Source organism: Hibiscus syriacus, unplaced genomic scaffold (genome assembly GCF_006381635.1).
Source record: "Hibiscus syriacus cultivar Baekdansim isolate YM2019G1 unplaced genomic scaffold, ASM638163v2 tig00110462_pilon, whole genome shotgun sequence".
Classification (NCBI taxonomy): Eukaryota; Viridiplantae; Streptophyta; class Magnoliopsida; order Malvales; family Malvaceae; genus Hibiscus; species Hibiscus syriacus.
In genome coordinates, this window is record NW_024062747.1 from 655,169 (window position 1) to 676,972 (window position 21,804).

General features: G+C 35.0%; 1 protein-coding gene and 2 pseudogenes across 1 annotated transcript; 2 read left to right on the plus strand and 1 right to left on the minus strand.

Moving 5' to 3' along the window:
- The first annotated feature begins 4,315 nt into the window (after positions 1 to 4,315).
- Positions 4,316 to 5,919, plus strand: LOC120126800 (annotated as a pseudogene).
- Positions 5,920 to 8,076: 2,157 nt separating this feature from the next.
- On the plus strand, positions 8,077 to 14,435 carry LOC120126956 (annotated as a pseudogene).
- A 669-nt stretch (positions 14,436 to 15,104) lies between these two features.
- On the minus strand, positions 15,105 to 20,323 carry LOC120127163 (aminopeptidase P1-like). Its single transcript, XM_039145150.1, has 16 exons — positions 20,113 to 20,323; positions 19,958 to 20,021; positions 19,747 to 19,886; positions 19,380 to 19,664; positions 19,177 to 19,299; positions 18,807 to 19,055; positions 18,455 to 18,541; positions 18,207 to 18,271; positions 17,968 to 18,034; positions 17,515 to 17,649; positions 17,335 to 17,415; positions 16,763 to 16,817; positions 16,478 to 16,582; positions 16,303 to 16,374; positions 15,789 to 15,913; positions 15,105 to 15,408 (listed from the first exon to the last, which is right to left on the minus strand). The coding sequence occupies exons 1-16, from the start codon at positions 20,203 to 20,205 to the stop codon at positions 15,247 to 15,249; spliced, it is 1,908 nt and encodes a 635-aa protein (XP_039001081.1). The 5' UTR covers positions 20,206 to 20,323; the 3' UTR covers positions 15,105 to 15,246.
- Positions 20,324 to 21,804: the final 1,481 nt, after the last annotated feature.

Consider the following 21,804-nt stretch of genomic DNA (forward strand, 5'->3'; position numbering starts at 1 on the left):
TTTTTGTTACATTTTTTTATTGTACTTTTAGGTGCTTATATAGTAACGGTCGTTAAAAAGTCATTAAGAGATATGTGTCATGTTTATATTTTGGTTTAATGCAAAAATAAATGTTCAAAATATACCTTAACTTTATATGTCTAAATAATTTTTTGTAAGAATAGGTGTCTAATATTTTCGACGTTACATTTTTAAGTGCTTAGGTTGTAAATATCGTTAAATTACGACCGTTATTTGATATGTGTCCTGTTTATATATTTTTAAAATTAGAATATTATTTAAAAAATATTTTTTGAGAAAATTTTCTCCTCCAATTGCATTTAAAACCCTCCTCTATCGTCTCGATAAATCCCTAAAGTAAACTTAAAGTGTGATAAATTTGATACCATAGTTAGAGATTTGGGTATTAGGCTTAGGAATAAGTTTGAATTTATGAATTTACGGGAGAATTGAGAAGACAACAAAAGGGATGATCGACAATAGAGATCCGACGATAATTGAGTGATCGTTCGATGATGACGAAAGCTGTCGATAATGACCGACAACAACTGATAATGGTGTTGAAATTAGAGATTTTATGATTGCAATTTTTTTTGTAATTTTAAAAAAATAGTTCTTTTTAATTAATAATCTTATTAGGTTTTAAAAAAAATCAAAAAATATAAACATGACACGAAACACTTAATGATTTTTGACGATCATTACTGCATATGCACCTAAAAGTGTAACGTTATAAACATTATGCATTTATTTTTAACAAAAAGTTCTTAAGTCACATAAAGTTAACTTTGAGTATAATTTGAGTACTTATTTTTGTATTACGCCAAAATATAAACATGATACATGTTACATAAAGATTTTTTAACGGCAACTATTGCATAGACACTTAAAAGTGTAACAACAAAAACGTTAGACACCTATTTTTAACAAAATATTCTTTAGATATCTAAAATTAACTTAAGCTATAATTTAAATATTTATTTTTATATTAAACTATTTTTCTTTTTAGGCATGCGATCTTATCTCTGTCACGTTTGATGTAGTAAATGTACCATCCAATAATGCAATAACTGACTTGGACCACTTGGTTTATCAATTATTGGATAAATTATATATCTGAATTTCATCTTTTTTTGCATTTATTTACCAACCAATTATTGTTTTTTAAATCGAATTTAATGATATATTCTTTTATTTTTATTTGGTTTTTATTATTCAATATATTTTTAATGAAAGTTTTATATTCTATAAATGGGATTAAAAGACTGTCAAAAGACTTTTATTTCTTTATTTTTATATAAATTTAGGATGAATACAAGGTGATATATCTTTAAAGACTTATAATCCTTTAACAATTAATACTCATAAATGTATATATAGTGTTTGAATTCGAAATCTCAAATAATAACAACAAATCTCTTAATTTTGAGGTCGTTTAATTAGTATTTTATTTATAAATATAGTTTAAAGGCCATTCCCGTTGTTTAAACTCAATCATTATTTATAAATTTCATTGTCAATATAGCATATAATTATTCTTAAAATGTATTCCATTTTAAGATAATATTATATAAAAGTTGATTTTATATAGCAAATTTGGATTCCTTTTGGGTCAAATAAAACCTTTCCATCGTGATAGAGTCTTCGAGCTCTAGTCCAAGCCTGTCTCGGTTTTCTTCCTTCCTACAATCCAATCCCCATTTCTTTCCAACTGCGATAAGAGAATGAATAGAGAACGAATATAATTGTAATTGTATTTGATTCTTTATTTTTGCAACTGTAATTATTTAGTTTGTGTTTATTTAAATTTTTAATATTATTTTTATGTTCGCTAATTTTCTTTAGAATTTTCACGTTCGTTTATTTTTTTTAAAGTGTTTGCTTTCGTCTATTTAAATTTTTAAGATATCATTGTTTATTTATTGTTTACGAATGTAATAATTTATATGTTCACGAATATGTTCATTTTTTATATTCAGGAATGTTGAAACTACATCATATGTTCAATTTAGTGCATGTCTTCACCAATATTTAAAATGCCAAAAGGTAAAAAAAAGATAATCGGATAAACGAATTTATAGGTGAACTTGTTTGTGAACATAAATAAATCAAATAGACATTTTTTTGTGTTCGTTTGTTTATTGAATGAACATAAAAAAATTATGCATACTTGTTTATTTAATTTAATAAACGAACATAAACAAATATTATAGGAATGATTCACGAGTTCGTTCGATTAATTTGATTTACGTTCGATTAATGTGATTTATGTTCCTAGTTAGGCATCGGTATTTGCAAGCATAGTAACAAATCAGTGCAACCAAATTTTCATATTCACCGATTGAACTTTGTTAGCAATTAAGGTCAGACTGTTTAGATAACTAACACACAGTTAAGCTGTCATGATTAGTTAGGCAGCTATATGAGTTACTTGGTTAGTTGAGTTGATATACAATTATTTTTATAATTGAAAAAACATGACATGTATTTGTGTAATTGGGTAAACGACAAGGATGATCACATAGCGTTTGTATTTGTAAAACTTTTGCTCATCAAATTCAAAAAACATAAATTTTGGTCACTGAAACATTGAATGTCGTTAGTGTGATTAAATTTTGGTCACTGAAATGTTGAATGTCGTTAGTGTGATAACGTGACACGTTAGTAAAAATATTTAATTTTTATTTTAATCCCTACACTTTTGACAAATACTAATTATGAGGCCTTTTATAAAATCTAAAATAGTTTAGGGACAAAATTTTAATTTATTCCTTTAATATGCTTTTCCTTTGACCCCACTTGCGCCGTATGCTGTTCATCTTCTTCATGTGCCTTCATCAACGTTTCCTCTTCTTGTTCTTGCGGAGCTTGCCTGGTTCCTTTCTTTTTTTTTCTTTTCACGTTCTCTGCTCTTCTTCTTATTCTAATGGAACTGTTTAGCGATTTTACAGATTTACGATTTATGTACGAAGGCTACAGATTGTGGTCCAGATCTTTATTGTGAGAACTGTCATGTTTTTGGCTAACATGGTGCAGGTTTGTTTCCTTGTTGGTAAGGGAACTATTTTCTTCCATTTGTGTGTGTTATTTGGTGATTGATTTTAGAAATTCTCTGCGTGTATGTGTTTTCATTTGGCTCTGCCTTTCATCCAGAGGGCAATGTTTCACACACACCACCTTTGTAATATAACTTATGTTCCAGTGGAAGATAAGAATCTACAACACCCATGCACTCACCGCTAGATGAAAGGAAAGTAGCAACCGAAATAATCCAGTGCATTCAATCGGCAACGGAGAAGATGAACAGTGCAGCGCAAGTCAAATTGAAAGAAAAGTACATTAAAAAAGGGATAAATTGAAATATTATCCCTAAACTATTTTAGATTTTACAAAAGGACCCATAATTAGTATTTGTCTTAAGTGTAGGGGTTAAAATAAAAACTAATATCTTTTACTAATGTGTAACGACAGCAAAATAACGTCATTAAACGTCTCAATGATCAAAATTTAATAAAACGATAACGTAAGTGACCAAAACTTATGTTTTTTGAATTTGGTGAGCAAAAATTTACAAATATAAAAGGTAAATGATCATTCTTGTAGTTTACCCTATATATTTTTTACATGTATACCAATTATACATATTTTAATTTTAAAAAGTTAGATAAATTATATATAATTTAAAATTATGAAGATTATATACACTAACAAGTAATAAGTTATTTATGATGTATTGTAAAAAGTATACAACTTAATTTCTTTTTAATTAATTTTAGTTTTTAAATTACGAGTTTGAGGTCTTGTGTATATATAAAAAAATTATTAGAGACTCAACCATCAAAATCAAGTGTGCGATATGGGTCGGTTCAAATTAGTTAAAACAAAATTTCGAGAAACCAAGAAAATAACAAAAAAACCATAAGTTTTATTCAAATAAAATAAATGTACTACTATTACTTTTTAACATAAATTAATGAATGAAATGTGAATAAAGATTATGGATAAAAATACAACACTTAAAAAAGATAATTGACGAGAATGAATTAGATGACCCTTATTCTCATATGTAATGGGATAAGGAGAGGTAAGATGGTAGGCTGCCCCAACATCAGGTTGAGAACAAGTTCCGTAGGAGACCTCCGAATTATGAAATGTCTTCCGTGGGACTCGATCCCACGACCCCAAGCACCCCAAGATTAAGAGACTTGTGCTATTTCAACTGAGCTAGATGGTCATATCAATGAATTATTAGTAAATGCCATGGATAATTATCTCATATGATAGTGATTTGTTATTTTATAACGACCTTTAACTAATGGAACTGTATTTTTCTTTAAAAACAAGAACAAATAACAGCCAAGCGTACTGGACTCCACCGCTGGTAGATCCATCAGAAAACTGGACTTGTCAGAAAGTTAAAACCAATCTTGTACCGAATCTACCGACATTAATTTAGTACCATAAAAACCACCGATAATTTTCTTTGTTACTCTTGCTAAGTTTCAGAGATTGAAGACTCAACCAAGACTCACGCAGTGCTATTATCAAGCCCTGGTTTAGGCCACCTTTTTCCAGTCCTGGAGCTTGGAAAGTGCCTACGGACACTCGATTTCAAGGTACCCATCTTTGTTATTTCTTCACGAACATCAGCAACGGAATCACAGGTAATCGAATCGTTTAAAAGCTTGAACCGATGTGAAGTCATCCTTCTCCCTCCACCCGATATCTCCCACCTTGTCCACCCTGATGCTGTAGTTGTTACTCGATTAGCAGTTGTCATGCGTGAAACTAGACCAGCGTTTTCATCTGCATTATCTGCTTTGAGTTTCCCTCCAACTTTTCTCATAGTTGATTTGTTCGGATGTGAACATATGGAGGTTTCTGATGAGTTTAAGATTCAAAAGCTTGTTTACATTCCTTCGCATGCATGGTTTCTTGCATTAACATTACATCTTCCGATTCTCCATGAAAGTGTGAAAGGAGAGTATGTTGATGAAAAGAATACTTTGTTTATCCCCGGATGTAAGCCTCTTCTGCCCGAAGATGTAGTCGATCCGATGTTATGTCGGTCATATCAACAGTACTTGGAATATTTAAATATAGCCATTAAAATTCCAATGGCTGATGCGATTTTGCTCAACACATGGGAGGAGCTGGAACCAGCAACGCTTGCTGCTTTGCGAGATCATAAACTCTGGGGTGGTATCAGCAAGGTTCCAGTTTATCCGGTAGGGCCAATGGTAAGACCGACAAGACCAACCGAATCGAACAAAACTGAACTATTTGATTGGTTAGAAAAGCGACCGAGTGAATCCGTGTTATATATATCATTCGGGAGTGGTGGGTAGCTGTCAAATGAGAAAATGATAGAGTTGGCTTTGGGTTTAGAACTAAGCCAGCAGAGGTTCATTTGGGTGATTCGACCACCAGCCGAATCCAACGATGACTTATGTTTCACTGTCAGGAATTCCAGCCACGGCGATGAAGGACTAGCAAGCTATTTGCCTGAAGCATTCTTGGAACGGACCAAAACCGTGGGTTTCATCATCTCCGAATTGGGCTCCACAAGTTGAGCTTCTAAGGCATGAATCGGTTGGGGGATTCCTGTCGCACTGTGGGTGGAATTCGACCTTGGAAAGTATCATCAGTGGAGTACCGTTGATAGCTTGGCCCTTGTATGAAGGGCAGAGAATGAATGCTACGTTGTTGGCAGAAGAAGTGAGAATAGCAGTGCGACTGAAATCGCCGTGGAAGGGAATTGTGGGAAGAGAGGAGATAAAGATGATGGTGAAAACATTAATGGTGGATGAAGAAGGGCATGCAATGAGAGGTAGAGTCAAGGAGCTCACATCGAGTGGAGAAAGAACTCGAAGTGACAATGGTTCTTCTGCTCAAGCATTGGCGCAGTTAATGCGTTAGAACTTTCTTCTCCTTTTTAAATTGTAATATGAGTCTCTTGAAGACACTTTTGCTAAATAAAAACTTTTTAGTTGACATATTGTAATATATATTAGTTTCAGTGACATGTGTAACATTTATGTTATTATTAAATTATAATATTATAAAACTATTTTATAAAAATAAAATTAGATAAATTTTATTTATTTAAAATTTAAAATACAAATAAATATATTGAAAAGATAAAATGAAATATCAATAGAAAATAAATACATAATATTCTTAATTTTTATTTTTGACTTTTTCATTTGCATTTTTATGGAGTGATGGACATAGTGAGGATGGGTGAGGGCAGCCGTCCCTAAAAATTTTAAATTCTTATATGATTTAGATATTTTCTTTGTATTTTTAGTTGAAAATATGTTTTTACCTCTTAAAATTTATAAGTTCATCTCCCTTTTAAAATTTTATAAGTTCACTCCCTCTAATATAAAATCTTGTGTCGGCCCCTGTTTGTATATGAATTATTTAAAATTTTAAGTTTTACATTTCTTTAAAGATAAATAAATAAATAAAAATAGGTAGTTGATATTATTTTTTTGTTTCATTACTATTAATTTCAACTGTCTATTTTTACTTATATGATGATCTCTAAAAAATGTAAAACTAAACATTTTTACACAATATAAACGGATTATGCTTCATATTATGTTCTTATTTTAATAATATGATAATATATTAATATAATTTAAAATATTTATTATTTTAATAAAAAAATATTCAATATTTAAAAGGTATAATGATAAAATTAGTTCCAATGTTTGTCCAAAATATCATTTTGCCCCTATTTTTTAAGCATATTAACTCAACCATTTCAATTTTGGTCAAAATAATCCATGTTAAATGAAAATTATTAGTTGACTAACGATCATCACATGTTGCTGACTAGATGTATGACATATCATCACTTTGGGTGACATAACACACACATCAATATCACTTTAGATGACGTGGCACATGATATATCATCAATTTGAATTACGTTATGCTAATTAAGCACATGTGAAAATGTCACGTCAATAACATGTGTTAAATGATAATCAATTAACTATTTTTCATCTGATATGAACTATTTTGACTAAAATTTAAACGTTAAAGACTAAAATATTTGAAAATATACGAAATAAAATAATTATTTATACAAATGTTGGACTAATTTTATTATCATGCCTATTTAATATATATGTATATATATTTTTTGGTTGCCCTCTCAGTTCTAAGGTTTCACCTTGATTAATCCGGACCGACCCGCATCGTACACATAACTTTGATGGGTGAGTCTCCCCACATGGATTTTCTGCATATACAAAGACTCGAACCTGAGACATTACTTAAGCGATATCAATCTGTTACCACATGAACAAACCCCTATCAATAACCTATTTAATATATATTTATCAATAGTTTATAACAAATCTTCTAAATTTTCATGAAAGTTTTAATACCAACCCATTTACAGCACTGTTAATATTACGCATTCCATTATTGGAGTCTAACTGCATCTATATGTTTATAAGTTTAATTATCAAAATAATTGTTTAAAAGTAAATTATGAATTTTTTACTTTTAGTTAACATAGTTATTCTATATAAACCTGAAATTCATAAAATCTTCTAAATTTATAAATTCCTTAAATGTAAAACTATATTTTATACGGTTCTTGATTTTAATTTTTATAAACACTTGTGATTAAGGAAGGAGCTTATAAGCAATTATAAAGAAATAATTTAGGGATTGAAAGCTTTAATTGGTTGTTTTTAGTGACATGAATTTAGATGGAAAGTTTAGCATGAACCAATTAATACTCTAAAATCAAGAATTTATTAAAAGAATATTTATATATTTGGAAAGGAAACAAACTCTCTTTTATGAGATTAGAGAATGGGAATTACAAAAGTTGCCAATATATGGACAATGCTTGATCCTCAAGTAACAATAACTGACCAAATAAATCACCTAAAAAACATGCCAATATCCGATTGATTTCTCATGAGAGGAAACATGATAAATGCCATTGTTCAGTGTACAAATCATTTAACTTCTTCTAACGCTAAACCATCCTGTAAGAACTGAACAAATCTCGGTCCACCAACAATTCTTTTCTCTTTTGTCTTCCATTGATATGCCGAAGAACGATAATCCTCATGCTGCCCTGCTATCCAGCCCTGGAATGGGGCATCTCATTCCTGTCATGGAGCTTGGCAAACGAATGACCACTCACCATGATTTTCATGTCACAATCTTTTTTGCTGCAAGTGATCATGGCTCGACAACATCGCTTCTCAAATCGCCGACTCTCGAGAATCTCAACATCGTCACACTCCCATCGGTGGATATCTCCAGCCTCGTCGGCCCTAACACACAGTTAGTGGAAAAACTGCTTCTCATCATGAGGGAGTCGTTGCCAAGCCTCCGGTCTTCGATTGCTGCCATGAAGTTTCGTCCCTCGGCTTTAATTGTCGACTTGTTTGGAGCTGATGCCTTTGAGATAGCCGAAGAGTTTGGAATGCTTAAGTACGTGTTCAACACCACTAATGCATGGTACCTTGCAGCCATATTCCGTTCATCAAGATTTGACGGTAAATTCATCTTGGAAAACCATGTTAAGGGCCAAAAGCCATTGGAAATTCCCAGTTGTAATTCGCTTTCTTTCGAAGATACCCCCGAATCTTTACACAACATTGATAGTGTCGATCGACCCAAATTCCATGGAGCTAAAATGATTAATTCTCGTGGGATCTTGATCAATACCTGGGAAGATCTTGAGTCCTCAACCATTGAAGCACTTAGAGATAACAAATACTTGGGGACGCTTCTTAAGGTTCCAATATATCCTATGGAGCCATTGGTCAGGCAAGATGGAAATCAAGCTTTAGATAAACAAGTGAAACAATGGCTCGACAAGCAACCGATTGAATCAGTCATATATGTCTCTTTTGGCAGCGGGGGGACTCTATCAGAAAACAAATGACCGAGTTGGCTTGGGGTTTAGAGCAAAGCCAGCAAAAGTTTATTTGGGTCGTTCGTCCTCCATCAATCAATGCAGTTGGTGCCTATTTCTCTATAGGAAATATGAAGGGAATGTCACTCCGGATTACTTGCCACAAGGTTTTTTCACTCGAACCAAAGAGATTGGCCTGGTGATACCGATGTGGGCGCCTCAAGCACATATCCTGAGCCATCCATCTGTATGTTGTTTTTTATCTCATTGTGGATGGAATTCAACTTTAGAGAGCATTATGAAAGGGGTGCCGATGATTGCATGGCCGCTTTATGCGGAGCAAAAGATGAATGCTAAAATGCTAACTGAGGATTTTGAGATTGATGTTCGACCAAATGTGTCGACGACCGAGGAAAGAGTGGGGAGGGGAGAGATCAAGAATATGGTGAGGACGATTATGGCTGATAGGAAATGTTAGCGTGCATATCAACTGCTGCAGTATGTACATTAACAGTACATTCAAGATGTTTCCTGTAGGTGAAGCTGGTATAACAACCTTGGTTGTTAGCAAATTAGTTTTGTCAGTTTTGGTTTTGTGCAGTTAAGGTAGTTGTATTAGCAGCTGATACAGCTGAGAATTGTTGTATATAAGGAGCACCAGTATTGTACTCAATTCACTGATTTTCACAATAACAATATCCAGTCTATACTCCTCTGTTATTTATATTTCCAGTATGGTATCAATCGCCATCAATCTTGGGATCATACATTCCTGCTTTCGTGTGTGATCTATGCCTTGTTGAATTTCTGCTTTTCTATGGATTTCGCTGCCAGCTCTTCTCGAGGATTCACTAACAAGAAGGTAAATGTGGTCCTTGATGAGACCAACTTCTTGTTGTGGAAACAACAAATTCTGCTCACAATTAGGAGCCATCAATTGGAACGGTTGCTGACTGGAGGTATTTCTACTCCACCTATGACGACTCTTGATGCAAACGGTGAACTTCAGGTGAATGAAGCATATGAAGATTTCATCGCACAAGACAGTGCTCTAGCATCTTGGCTCTTGTCTACGGTGAGCACACATCTTTTACCTCAATTCGTGGGTGCTGAAACAGCTGCTGCAGTGTGGGAAACTATCCTCAAGTTTTTTGCAAAGCGTTCAACCATGTCCGTTATGAGCTTACATTACAAGTTACAATCTATACGAAAAGGGAATGACAGCATGCGAATGTACCTAACACGCATCAAAGAAGTTTGTGACACCCTTGCTTCCTGTGGGAGTAATGTTCCTCCTGTTGAACAAATAGTTAGCATTCTTCGAGGTCTTCCTAGGGAGTATCAGCCATTCATGGTTGTTGTTTCAACAACGAAAGATGCACTCTCTGTTGATAACATCCATACAATGTTATTAGATGTTGAGGTTCAATTTGCTGGATTTGATGAACAACAAGATAGTCTGCCCATCAGTGCCAATTATGCCCATGGTGATATTGATCGTGGGTCTTCTAATCATCAAGAGAACAGATCGGGCCGTGGTTCGTCTGGTGGAAGGAATGGTGGGCGAGGCCGAACACGTGTTCAGTGCCAGCTCTGTGGAAAGCTAGGACACTTGGTTGATCGTTGCTGGCACAGGTTTGATTAGGACTTCACTTGTATTTCGGTTAACAGTTATCCTTCCTCCAAGGACAACACCTCAAGCAGTTACTCCTCGGGTACTTCCAACTCTGCCAGCACTAGCCAGGGATGTGAGTGTTGTTCTCGTGTAAAAACGGACTCTCAAGCAAACGTTGCAACTGCAACTTCTGAGCGATGGGTGGTGGACTCGGGTGCCACTCATCATGTCACCCCTGACAGAACAAATCTAGGAAACTCTACTGATTTTCATGTCCCAGGTAAACTAAAAGTTGGTAATGTCAATTCCCTTGACAATCATCTCATTGGTAATACAACTTTACCTACTGCATCCAAAGCATTAATGTTGCACGATCTGTTACATATCCCGCATATAACAAAAAACTTGTTTTTGGTCTCGAAGCTTGCTAGGGACAACAACGTTTTCGTTGAGTTTCATGCCAGGAGCTATTGTGTACGAGATGAGACTACTAAGTAGGTGTTGTTGACTGGTGAAGAGTCTGAAGGACTGTACTCATTTGTTACCAATAAATCTACAGAAACTACTGCGTGTATTGCTGCTTTTGCTACATCCACTGAGGTTGAAGAGTTATGGCATCGACGACTTGGCCACCCCTCTAGTAACACACTAAAACATATTACAAAAATGCTTGATGTAACAATTACCTCTGATGTAAACAAGACTTGTAGTGCTTGTCATATGGGCAAAAGTCACAAATTACCCTTTGAGTAATCGAATACAGCTTATAATACTCCATTTCAGCTTGTCTTTACTGATTTATGGGGACCTCCCCATGTGTTATCAAACGGTTTTAGATTTTATGTGTCCTTTGTCGATGCATGAACGCGACACACTTGGGTTTACCTATTAAGATATAAGTCTCAAGCTGTTGAAGCCTTCTTGCTGTTTCAAAAAATGGTAGCAACCCAATTTAATGCCTCAATCAAAGCAGTACAAAGCGACTGGGGAGGTGAGTTTCGCAGCCTCTCACCACTGCTAGCCAAAGTTGGAATTGTACATAGGTTGTCATGTCCTCATACCTCCGAGTAGAATGGCATTGTTGAAAGGAAGCACAGACACCTGGTTGAAATGGCACTAGTGTTGCTCGCACAAGCCTCATTACCCATGAAATATTGGTCATATGCTATTATCTCTGTTGTTCAACTAATTAATAAATTACCTACTAAGGTTTTGCAGGGAATCTCTCCCAGTGAGAAGCTGCTCGGGAAGAAACCAAACTATAATGATCTGAAGGTGTTTGGTTGTCAATGCTACCCTCATCTACGCCCGTTTCAAGTTCACAAGCTTGCATATCGATCACAATCATGCACATATCTTGGTGTCAGCCCCCAGCATAGAGGGTTTCAATGCCTCGTAGCTGATGAAAGGGTCTATATTTCCAGGCATGTTGTCTTCAATGAAACTACCTTTCCTTTTGCAGGCAGTCCGTCCTCATGCAACGCTCAGGAGCTCAGAAATCGACAGCCGCAAACTTTACAAATCGTGACTAACATGCATCACCAACCTGCTCAACTCTTAGCACAACCAGCAACTCAAGGTAGCGTTGAGTCAGTTCCCACTGGATCTCATGATATCAAACATGTGAATATCGAAGGAGGTGAAGGTGAATCATCAAGTGTGGCTATGCCACCTGGAATAACTCTTGAACCTAGCCTTGAAAATGTACCTAGAAATAGAGAGGCTAGTCAAATCTCACCTAATCCTCATGGTGTCCCACCTAGCGTTGAAATTTTGCCTATTGATACAACACGAGTGAACAATCACAACAGCCCAGCTAAGTCGAACAGTGATGTTGTCCCATCTAGTGTTGAAATCTCGCCTACTGGCACATCACGGGTGAACAATCACCCCATGCTCATGAGAAGCAAGTGTGGAATTTTTAAATTGAAAGCTCTCTCATGCCACTTTGATGAGGAAGTCCCCTCAAATGTTACTGAGACGCTTCAATCTCCAGCGTGGACTGCTGCGGTTCAAGAAGAATTCGATGCACTTCAAAGAAATGGGACCTGGACGCTTGTCAAGCTCCCCCCTGGACGAGTTGCAGTAGGCTGTAAATGGTTGTTCAAAGTGAAACGCAATCCTGATGGCTCGGTTCATAGATACAAGGCTCGGCTCGTTGCAAACGGATTTTTTCAAGTGTTTGGGCAGGACTACCTTGATACATTTAGCCCTGTTGTGAAATTTACAACTCTCAATGTGATCCTATCTGTTGCAGTGGCTAACAACTGGGAGCTGAGGCATGTTGACATCAATAATGCCTTTCTCAATGGAGACTTAAAAGAGGCAGTGTTTATGAAACAACCTCCAGGCTTTGAACAGACAACAGCTGATGGTGAACCCCTGGTTTGCCAACTGCAAAAAGCCCTATATGGTTTGAAGCAAACACCTCGTAATTGGTATGCAAAGCTTAAGGACGTGTTACTGCTTCCAAGTGTCCCGAGCTGATACTTCTCTATTTTTTACAAACACATGCACTGAACGAGTTTACCTTCTGGTCTATGTAGATGACATAGTCATCACAAGCTCCTCTACTACCAGCATTGCTAATATTGTTCGTATGCTTCAGGACACGTTCTCCCTTAAGGATTTGGGACCTCTTAGCTATTTCCTGGATATTGAAGTAAAACGTAACAATGGCTCCCTGATGCTAAGTCAAAAGAAATTTGTCTTGGATCTTCTTAAAAAAACTGGCATGGAGAATGCTTCCACATGTGCAACTCCTATGATTCTGGGTTCCAAGTTAGCCGAGGATGGTGATTTAATAAAGGACGCGACTATGTATAGATCTATTGTTGGGTCTCTACTGTATATGTGTCATATCAGGCCTGAACTTGCCTTCAGTGTAGGCAAAGTTGCTCAATTCATGCATGCTCCTCGAGAAAGTCATCTAGTGGCGGTAAAACGAATATTGAGGTATCTGGCAGGTACTGTGGAATATGGCTTGGTGTACCTGCCATTAAAATCAAGGTTTATAGTCTCAGCATTTGCTGATGCTGATTGGGGTGCCAACATAACAGATCGAATGTCCATCTCAGGCTATGGGGTATTCCTTGGCAATCATCTAGTTGCTTGGAGTTCGAAGAAACAGAAATTTGTCTCACGCTCGACGATGGAGGCTGAGTACAAAAGCCTTGCGGATGCCATTGCTGAGGTTACATGGGCGAGTACCTTACTCGCTGAGCTTGGGTTGCAGCAACATGGACGATCAGTGATATGGTGTGACAATACTGGAGCTGTGGCAATGAGTGCCAACCCAGTTTATCATGCTCAATCGAAACATGTTGACCTTGATGTGCATTTCATCCGCGAGAAGGTGGCTGCTCAACAACTAAGCGTGAATTACGTACCTGCAGCTCATCAACTGGCTGATGGTTTCACTAAACCGTTGTCTAAAGCAGCGTTTGAAATGTTTCATGACAATATTGGAGTACAAGTGAGTTCACAATCAGAAGAGGAGAATAAGAAGAAGTAGAGGGAATGTTAGCGTGCATATCAACTGTTGCAGTATGTACATTAGCAGTACATTCAAGATGTTTCCTGTAGGTGAAGCTGGTATAACAACCTTGGTTGTTAGCAAATTAGTTTTGTCAGTTTTGGTTAGTTGTGCAGTTAAGGTAGTTGTATTAGCAGCTGATACAGCTGAGAATTGTTGTATATAAGGAGCACCAGTCTTGTACTCAATTCACTGATTTTCACAATAACAATATCCAATCTATACTCCTCTGTTATTCATATTTCCAGTAAGAAAGGGCAAGCGATGAAGGAAAGAGTCAAGGAAATGAAGAAGAGTGCAGAGAAGGCTTTAAGCAAGGGCGGTTCCTCTTTCAATTCTCTGTCTCAAGTAGCCAATGATTGCATGTACCACCTCCTAGTCTAAATATTAGGTTAATAATCTAGGTAGTACAGACATAAGTAAAAAGGCTTAATACTATCTTGGTTTTGATATTTTGATTATTGATAAAGAAAAAAATATTAAATCCACATATTTGATAATACAAAATTGTTTTAAGGGTCATAAATTTGTGTAAATTGTTCAACAACAAAAATTAATGTACATTTGAAAGAAGAAAAAAGTTTCTAAACCTTCTTTTATCTAATTAAATCTTTAAATTCAAAAAAAATAATTAGCATTATTTTTCAATCGACGAAAATATCATTGTTCACTATATTATTAATATGATAATTCATATTGCTGACATAACCACTTGTTGGCGTGGTGATTCACATGTGAATCATAACATGGTCGGAGCACTTAAATTGTTTTTTTATGAATTTTAAAAACTCGGTTAAACTTTAAGCAAAAAAGAAAAATAAGAAATTATTTTGCCAAACGACTTATGTGGGCGTCTCAGGTTGAAAATCTTGCGCCGGCGATCATTACTATAAATAGGTAACCAAGATGATTGCCGAACACAAGATGAATGCCACGACAGTGACCGAGCATTTAGCGGTGTGTACCCGAGTCAACATCATCACTACCGCAGGACAATATTGGCAGATGTGAAATAAGAGGAACTTACTAGGAAGACTAAATAAATAGTTAAATTCAGCATTAGTTAATCCATAAAGATCACATATAAATGTGCAAACTAAAATCATTTACAAAATTATTCTCATTTTTATTCTTGATATAGAGCGAAAGCATAGAAAGATGCTAAAAGGGTTCCTTGGGTTTTATTGCATATGCATATCATGCAGTTACAGTTTCAGTAGCTTTCTTTAGCCATTCCATCTCATTTTTATCCATGTAAGGAGCAAGAATTTCCCGACATTTTGAATGGTAAGTATTCAACCACTGAATTTCCTCCGGTGCCATGAGGCTCAAGTCAATCAGCTTTATTTGGTATGGTGCCTGAACATAAGAAAAACCATTAAAATCGAACATTCAGTTGTCTCTGTAAACAGTATGCACGTTAATCCATTGAAGCATGACCAAAAACAACCCTTACATTCAGCATGCCATGAGATGCAAATAAGATGCACACAAAGGATGCTTTTAAAAAATTGCAATAGCGTTTCAAAGGAGAGAACATTAATAATTAAAGTCTCCCGGTAGTTTATCAATCAAGTTAATCATCTGCAGTAAACGTAGAGAATAGTAATCAACACCAAGTATGCGAGACCCGGAAAACCTAAAGCATGCATGCACATTTGAAGACAAACAGATCACATGCATCATGGTCGATAGGAGGAAGAGAAAGATGAATAATTACACATAATGACAGAACTTACCCATGTGATATGATCAAATGATAAGTATCCCTTGTCGCCAAAATTGAATTCAGTTTCAGCCTCCTTGATTACGAGTACATTCTCCAATCTTATACCAAAGCTACCATCTTCATAATATCCAGGTTCTGGGAAAAAGAATTTCCGATTGCGGTATAGATTATTACTTCAGTTAAATAGTAACATCATGCTACTTTTCAGACGACAAGAATAGAGTAGGCAGTATTTTAACATTGAGAAAATAGAATTCTTAAATTGCTTAGAACTTTATAATCATGGTAACATATGCACAAAAACAACACCAGCGAAAGGAGAGACATCCTCTGCGAAAAACTCGAGCCAGGACTGACAGCCAGGCAGCATTAAATGTTTAGAAAATGTATGCATGAAAAGCTTGAAGTAAACAAAGAAGTAAAGCATTAAGTATAAAAAGAATACAAAGTCAAAGGAAGCCGGTATGAGGCGAGATAAACATCCTTTGTCAAGAATTTGAACAGAGAGGACAAACAATACTAACCATCTGTTACTGTCATGGAAACTTGAAGTGGCACATTTCGAGCGTGTGGTCTGAAACTAATTTGATGCGGCCCTGCTCCAAGTAGTTCAACCGGGAACAAACAAAATTAAATGAAAAGTTTCATTGATTTAACAGCAACCCTAACTTCACCAAGCAATTGTAGCTCATTGCTAACCTTCATGAACATTCAAGTAAGACCCAATTCCATGACCGGTACCATGTCGATAATCAAGACCATACCCCCACAAAGGAATTCGAGCCAGAATATCAAGAGCATAACCTATAAAAGCAATCAACCAATCAACCTAATATATACATCTGAGAGTGTGTTTATGAATATAATTATATATACACATTAGTTAGATATTGGATTTGAGACAAAATCTACTTGACTTGAAAGGGTATGCTTAAATAAATATGGAACAAACAATTGAATAGATAAATAGAGAACTTCTAGTACCATTTGTTCCATTAGGAAAACGAGCATTGCCTAGAGCAATATGGCCCTTCAAAACCTGCACAGAATCAACCAATTTCTTCAAGGCTTAAAGTTCAGGAAAAATCGGAAATAATAATAATAAAATTAACTACTCTAGGTCATAAATTTTGACTTCCGATATATTAAACGGTCAACTGCTTTAATGCGAATACAAACAGGGTTGTCTGAAAATCACAGTTGCGAACTCATTGGATGGATCATCAAAAACAACATATGCTACTCTCTTCTTGGAAAAATATTAATTTAAAGCTTAAATAGATGTTGTAAAATATAGAAAATATTATAAGACATCCATTCACTCTTTTCCTATTAGAGTATCACAATCATTCATGCGACACATCATTTCCCAGGCAACATAAACAAAGATGCTGAGAGATGGATATACAGCTTGTGTTAAAATCCACAAGGGGCTTTGAAAATATAAGCACATCATAAATTAAATTTGCATATGGTCTGTCCAAAGGAAGGTAAACATAGGTAACTAATAATGAATTATCCAGAAGACAATGCAACAGCCAATAGAAACCACTTACTGAGGTATAACAAGCCTTCTCGTGTGCTGAAGGCTTTCCAAAATGAACCGTCCGAGTTATATCAGTTGTTCCATCTAGATACTTTATCGGTCATAAAATTAAGAATCAGAACTAAGAATCTAGAATAAGATTATTGTCATCTTATTGAGAATCAGCTAAATCATTACGACTTGAGCAAACCTGTCCTCCTGAATCAAATAGATAAATGCTATTGGGATCAAGCTCAGCACATGTTTCTGCCTGAGGTGAGTAATGGATGATGGCTGCATTTGGACCAACTGAAGAAATAGTTGGGAAACTTAGGCCTCTGAAGTGCTGCAATTGGTAACATACAAAAAAAATTGAGAAAATTACAAATGCAAGCACAATATTATAGCAACAACCAGAACCAAGGTGCTCCTTACACACTAAATATGCTTGTGAGTTGAGACTCTTAGAAAATTCTTAGTTTCAAATGTTAAGATGCCGAAGTTTACATAACAAAGTAATTACCTATTGGTGGGCACAAACAACAGAATTTATCATTACTTATACAAGAATTTCTCACTTGAAAGGTTTTTACTATTATAGTTATATCCAAAGATGATATTATCCCTTATATTCACAATAAAACATTCTCAAAATTATTGTTACCTCCTTTGATGCACGAAACCCCTCCAACTTATCACTAACAGTCACCTCTGTCAATTTCGTAGTCTCCCTGCATGGTTCATTCCAGTAGCATGAAACAACTAAGCATCAGTCAGTCCAGCCCCAGCTCAGAATTTATTTCTTAAGAAAGGGAACAGCCTGCTTGGTTTCAGGCTTGAAAGACAGCAACTGAACAGGGATGAAAGAGAGACAAGATATCAACTTTCAATTCTATTACTTACGGTGTTTTTTTCCTATCTACCTCCCCTTCCAAGAAGTAACCGGAAGCCCCATAAATCTCTTGCATCTGTGCAATTGAGAGAGCAATAGCATCATTTCAAGCCTATAATATAGTTGCATATGATGAGAAATATTTTTATTTTTGAAATTAGAACCAAATATAAACAAAAGAGTTAGAAGCTTAATGATTTAGAGAGAATATTTACCAATTTTCAAGAGAAAACAATATCAAAAGTTCACAATCCAATACCTGCTTATCCAACCAGACAAGAAACTGCACAACAGCTGCACCATCTCGGATATGTGCATTTTTCAGTCCTTCCAACTCAACTGGATTCTAAAAATGCAAAAATCGTAGATAAATTACTATAAGATGAAACATGAACAAAGAGCAACACTCTTTGATCCTTGTATGGTCTTTAAAATAGGTAACGGCTCTCCTTTTTTTTCCCTTTTCAGGGGCAGCATATGCTTATTCTTCAGGATCAGTGCATGTAGATTTACAAGTAAATATCCAAAATTTAAGGTGTTCTAACTTCATATAGATATATGCTATGCAATTCTAAAGGAAGATTCAACCAGTAAACAAATGCATTGACAACCTTTAAGGCTTTCGCTAGGGCCAAGGGTGACTGCTGCAGGAGCACCATATTAGCATTTAGTTTTGAAAACAAAGCATAGCAGCATGAAGCAGGATCAACCCATATAAGATCATTATCGCAAACACCATTTTGACTAGAAATCACTCTCGTGGCCTGATCAAGCTGATTAGATGCTAACATCGCAACATCAGAACTCACTGCACCATACTCCCGAACTTCAATTCCATTCTCTTGCAAGGAAGAGTTAACCTGCATTAACATACATGTGATCAACATACCCAAACCATCAAGACAAAAGTTATACCATCATATGATCTAATACGTGAGAAAGTGAAAACTTCAACAACTAAGTACATATTCAAAATCCTACCTTAGAAGAAACTTTCCTTTTTTCGACATAGAGGAAAGCCGAATTCAATGTTACAATAGCAAACGCATGAACAACTGGAGAGTAAGATACATCGCTTCCACGGATGTTATACAACCAAGCAACCTGTAAATTACCCATTTAAACTACAAAAAGGAAAAAGCTCAACACATTCCATTACAACCAACAACTTGACAAAGCCACACCTCATCTAAAGCTGTGATGATAATTCCACGAGCCTTTTCGTTGGCCAGCTTTACCCTCAAATCTTTCAATTTTTCAGCGACAGAACGACCGGAAAATTCCAAGGGATGATCAACAACCGGATTAATTTCAGCTGGAGGCCTGTTTTTCCAAACCTCATCAACCAAATTGGTTGAGGTTTGAACTAACTTCTGTTTCCTTTTTGCAAAAGCTAGTTCCCATCTTTGAGCTGTGTCCACTGATACGCACCAAGGATCAATACCGATAGCTGCCTCCCTTTGCAAATTCTAAATCGTTCAAAAAAAATAAACAAATATTAATAAAGTATAAAAATTTGAATTTTTAGAGAAGCAAAATGGTAAATTTTACATCAGACAACCAAGCATCGACTGAAGCATCTTCTCCAATACGCATTAGTTTCCACTGATCACCGAGCTGCTGCATCGCTTGCAAGAAATATCGGCCGTCCGTCCATAGACTTGCATCATTTTTTGTAATAAGTGCCAATCCTGAAATATTTTACAAAACTTAAATAAGAATAATTATTATTATTAGTATAAGAGGAAATTGAAATAGAAACCTGCACTTCCAGTGAATCCAGAAACAAACTGGCGCCTTTTATCACGAGCAGAAACATACTCGCTCTGCAAAAATCGATTCAAAATTAAACAAATGAACATTTTCCTTTTTAGAAAAGATAAAAGAATTTAAAAGGAGATTTTTTTTTAATTAAACCTGGTGAAAATCTTCGGAAGGGACGAGTAAGGCATCGAGAGGAGGAGAGTGAGAGGCCATTAAGGACCTTAAAGAACAGAGTATATCCGCCATGAGAGGAAGTTCTATGCTTTGGAAATATTTTTCGAATATTTATTTTTCTTTCTCAGATAATTAGAAAATGTATGAAGGAATTGCGATTTCTTATAGAAGTTCGGAGTTGAAGCTCCGTAGGACACTGTGTAAGCGAACATTTTCATCTATAGTTTCATGTTTGGAAATTACAATCTTGACCTCATCTTTATGTGACCTGTCCTTGAAATAAGGTAATTTCTCCTCGAGCTGGTCCCGATGAAAGTACTTTTTTAAGGACCTAAATTTGACTACTTTTCTGTTTATTTTTTTGGGGACTGTTTTCCTTGTTTTTATATTTTTTATAAGATAAAAGCGGATAATTTTATTAAAAATTTAAAAATATTTAAATTATAATAAATTTATAATCATAAGAGTAACTCAAAATACATAATTATAATATTTTTCTATAATCATTAATAGATAAATTAGTCATTTAAATCACACAATGATTATATAAAGAAAATATTAAAAATTTAATTAAATAAATTTAATTAATAGATAAACTAGTCACTTAAATCACACAAATATCATATGAGAAAAATGTTAAAACTTTAATTAAATAAACTTGAATAAAATGTATATACAAACATATTTGATCGTATTGAAAAAAAACCACAAAAAATAATCAAGTTATTATAATACCACAAACAAACCATAAATCATAATCGAGCAATACGAAAACAAATTTCACGAGCGCATATCGCATATCCAAATCCAATATGTTCAAAGTAGTGAAGATAATATGATAACAAATGAGCGTCATCTTTATTAGTTGTGATGATGTTAAATCTAACCCTGAGAAAAATGATAAACGAAAAGAATGGTCAAATGACAAAAAATGCATCAAGAGAAAGATGAAACATACCATATATGTCATAAAAATATAGTTATTAAAAATTTTAAAAAAAAGTAAATATACTATATAATAAAATAAATAAAGATAATGAATACCAATTGTCGATGATTAATAGTAAAATTGATGTAATTGTCATTTACAAAGATAAAAAAAATACTAATTGTTGACGAAAACGGGTAAAGAAAAACAAAAGAACACGAGAATTTTACGAGCTTCGGTAATGTGCTTACGTCCTCGGTGCCTAGGCGGCGCTAGAAGTTTTATTCAATGATATTTTAGGTCTAGGTTACATCTCTATTTATAATAGAAAACCCTGGTACATAATTACAAAATCAACCATGTACCGTACCGCGGGGGCTACGCCCCCGCACCCCTAACCCACATAATTCATAACCCCACAACGAGACTTTCTTTGTAAGGGCAGTTGATGTTCGCTTCGCACACTCCACTTCATCTCCTGTCCTCTTTACTGGTATATTTATGAGCCATACCTAACACTAACCAAGACAAAAAATGAATATCTTAAATTATTTAGTGATGTTATTTTAATTTATTTTTGTATATATTAATTTTAATTTTGTTTATATTTTGACAATAAAATTAAAAAATAATAAAGGATGAATGTCTTTAGTATGAAGATCAAAATAAATTACTGTAATTAATAAATATAAAATTGAAGATAATAACTTTTCAAAATTTATCTTTCAAGTTTTGAGATGGGA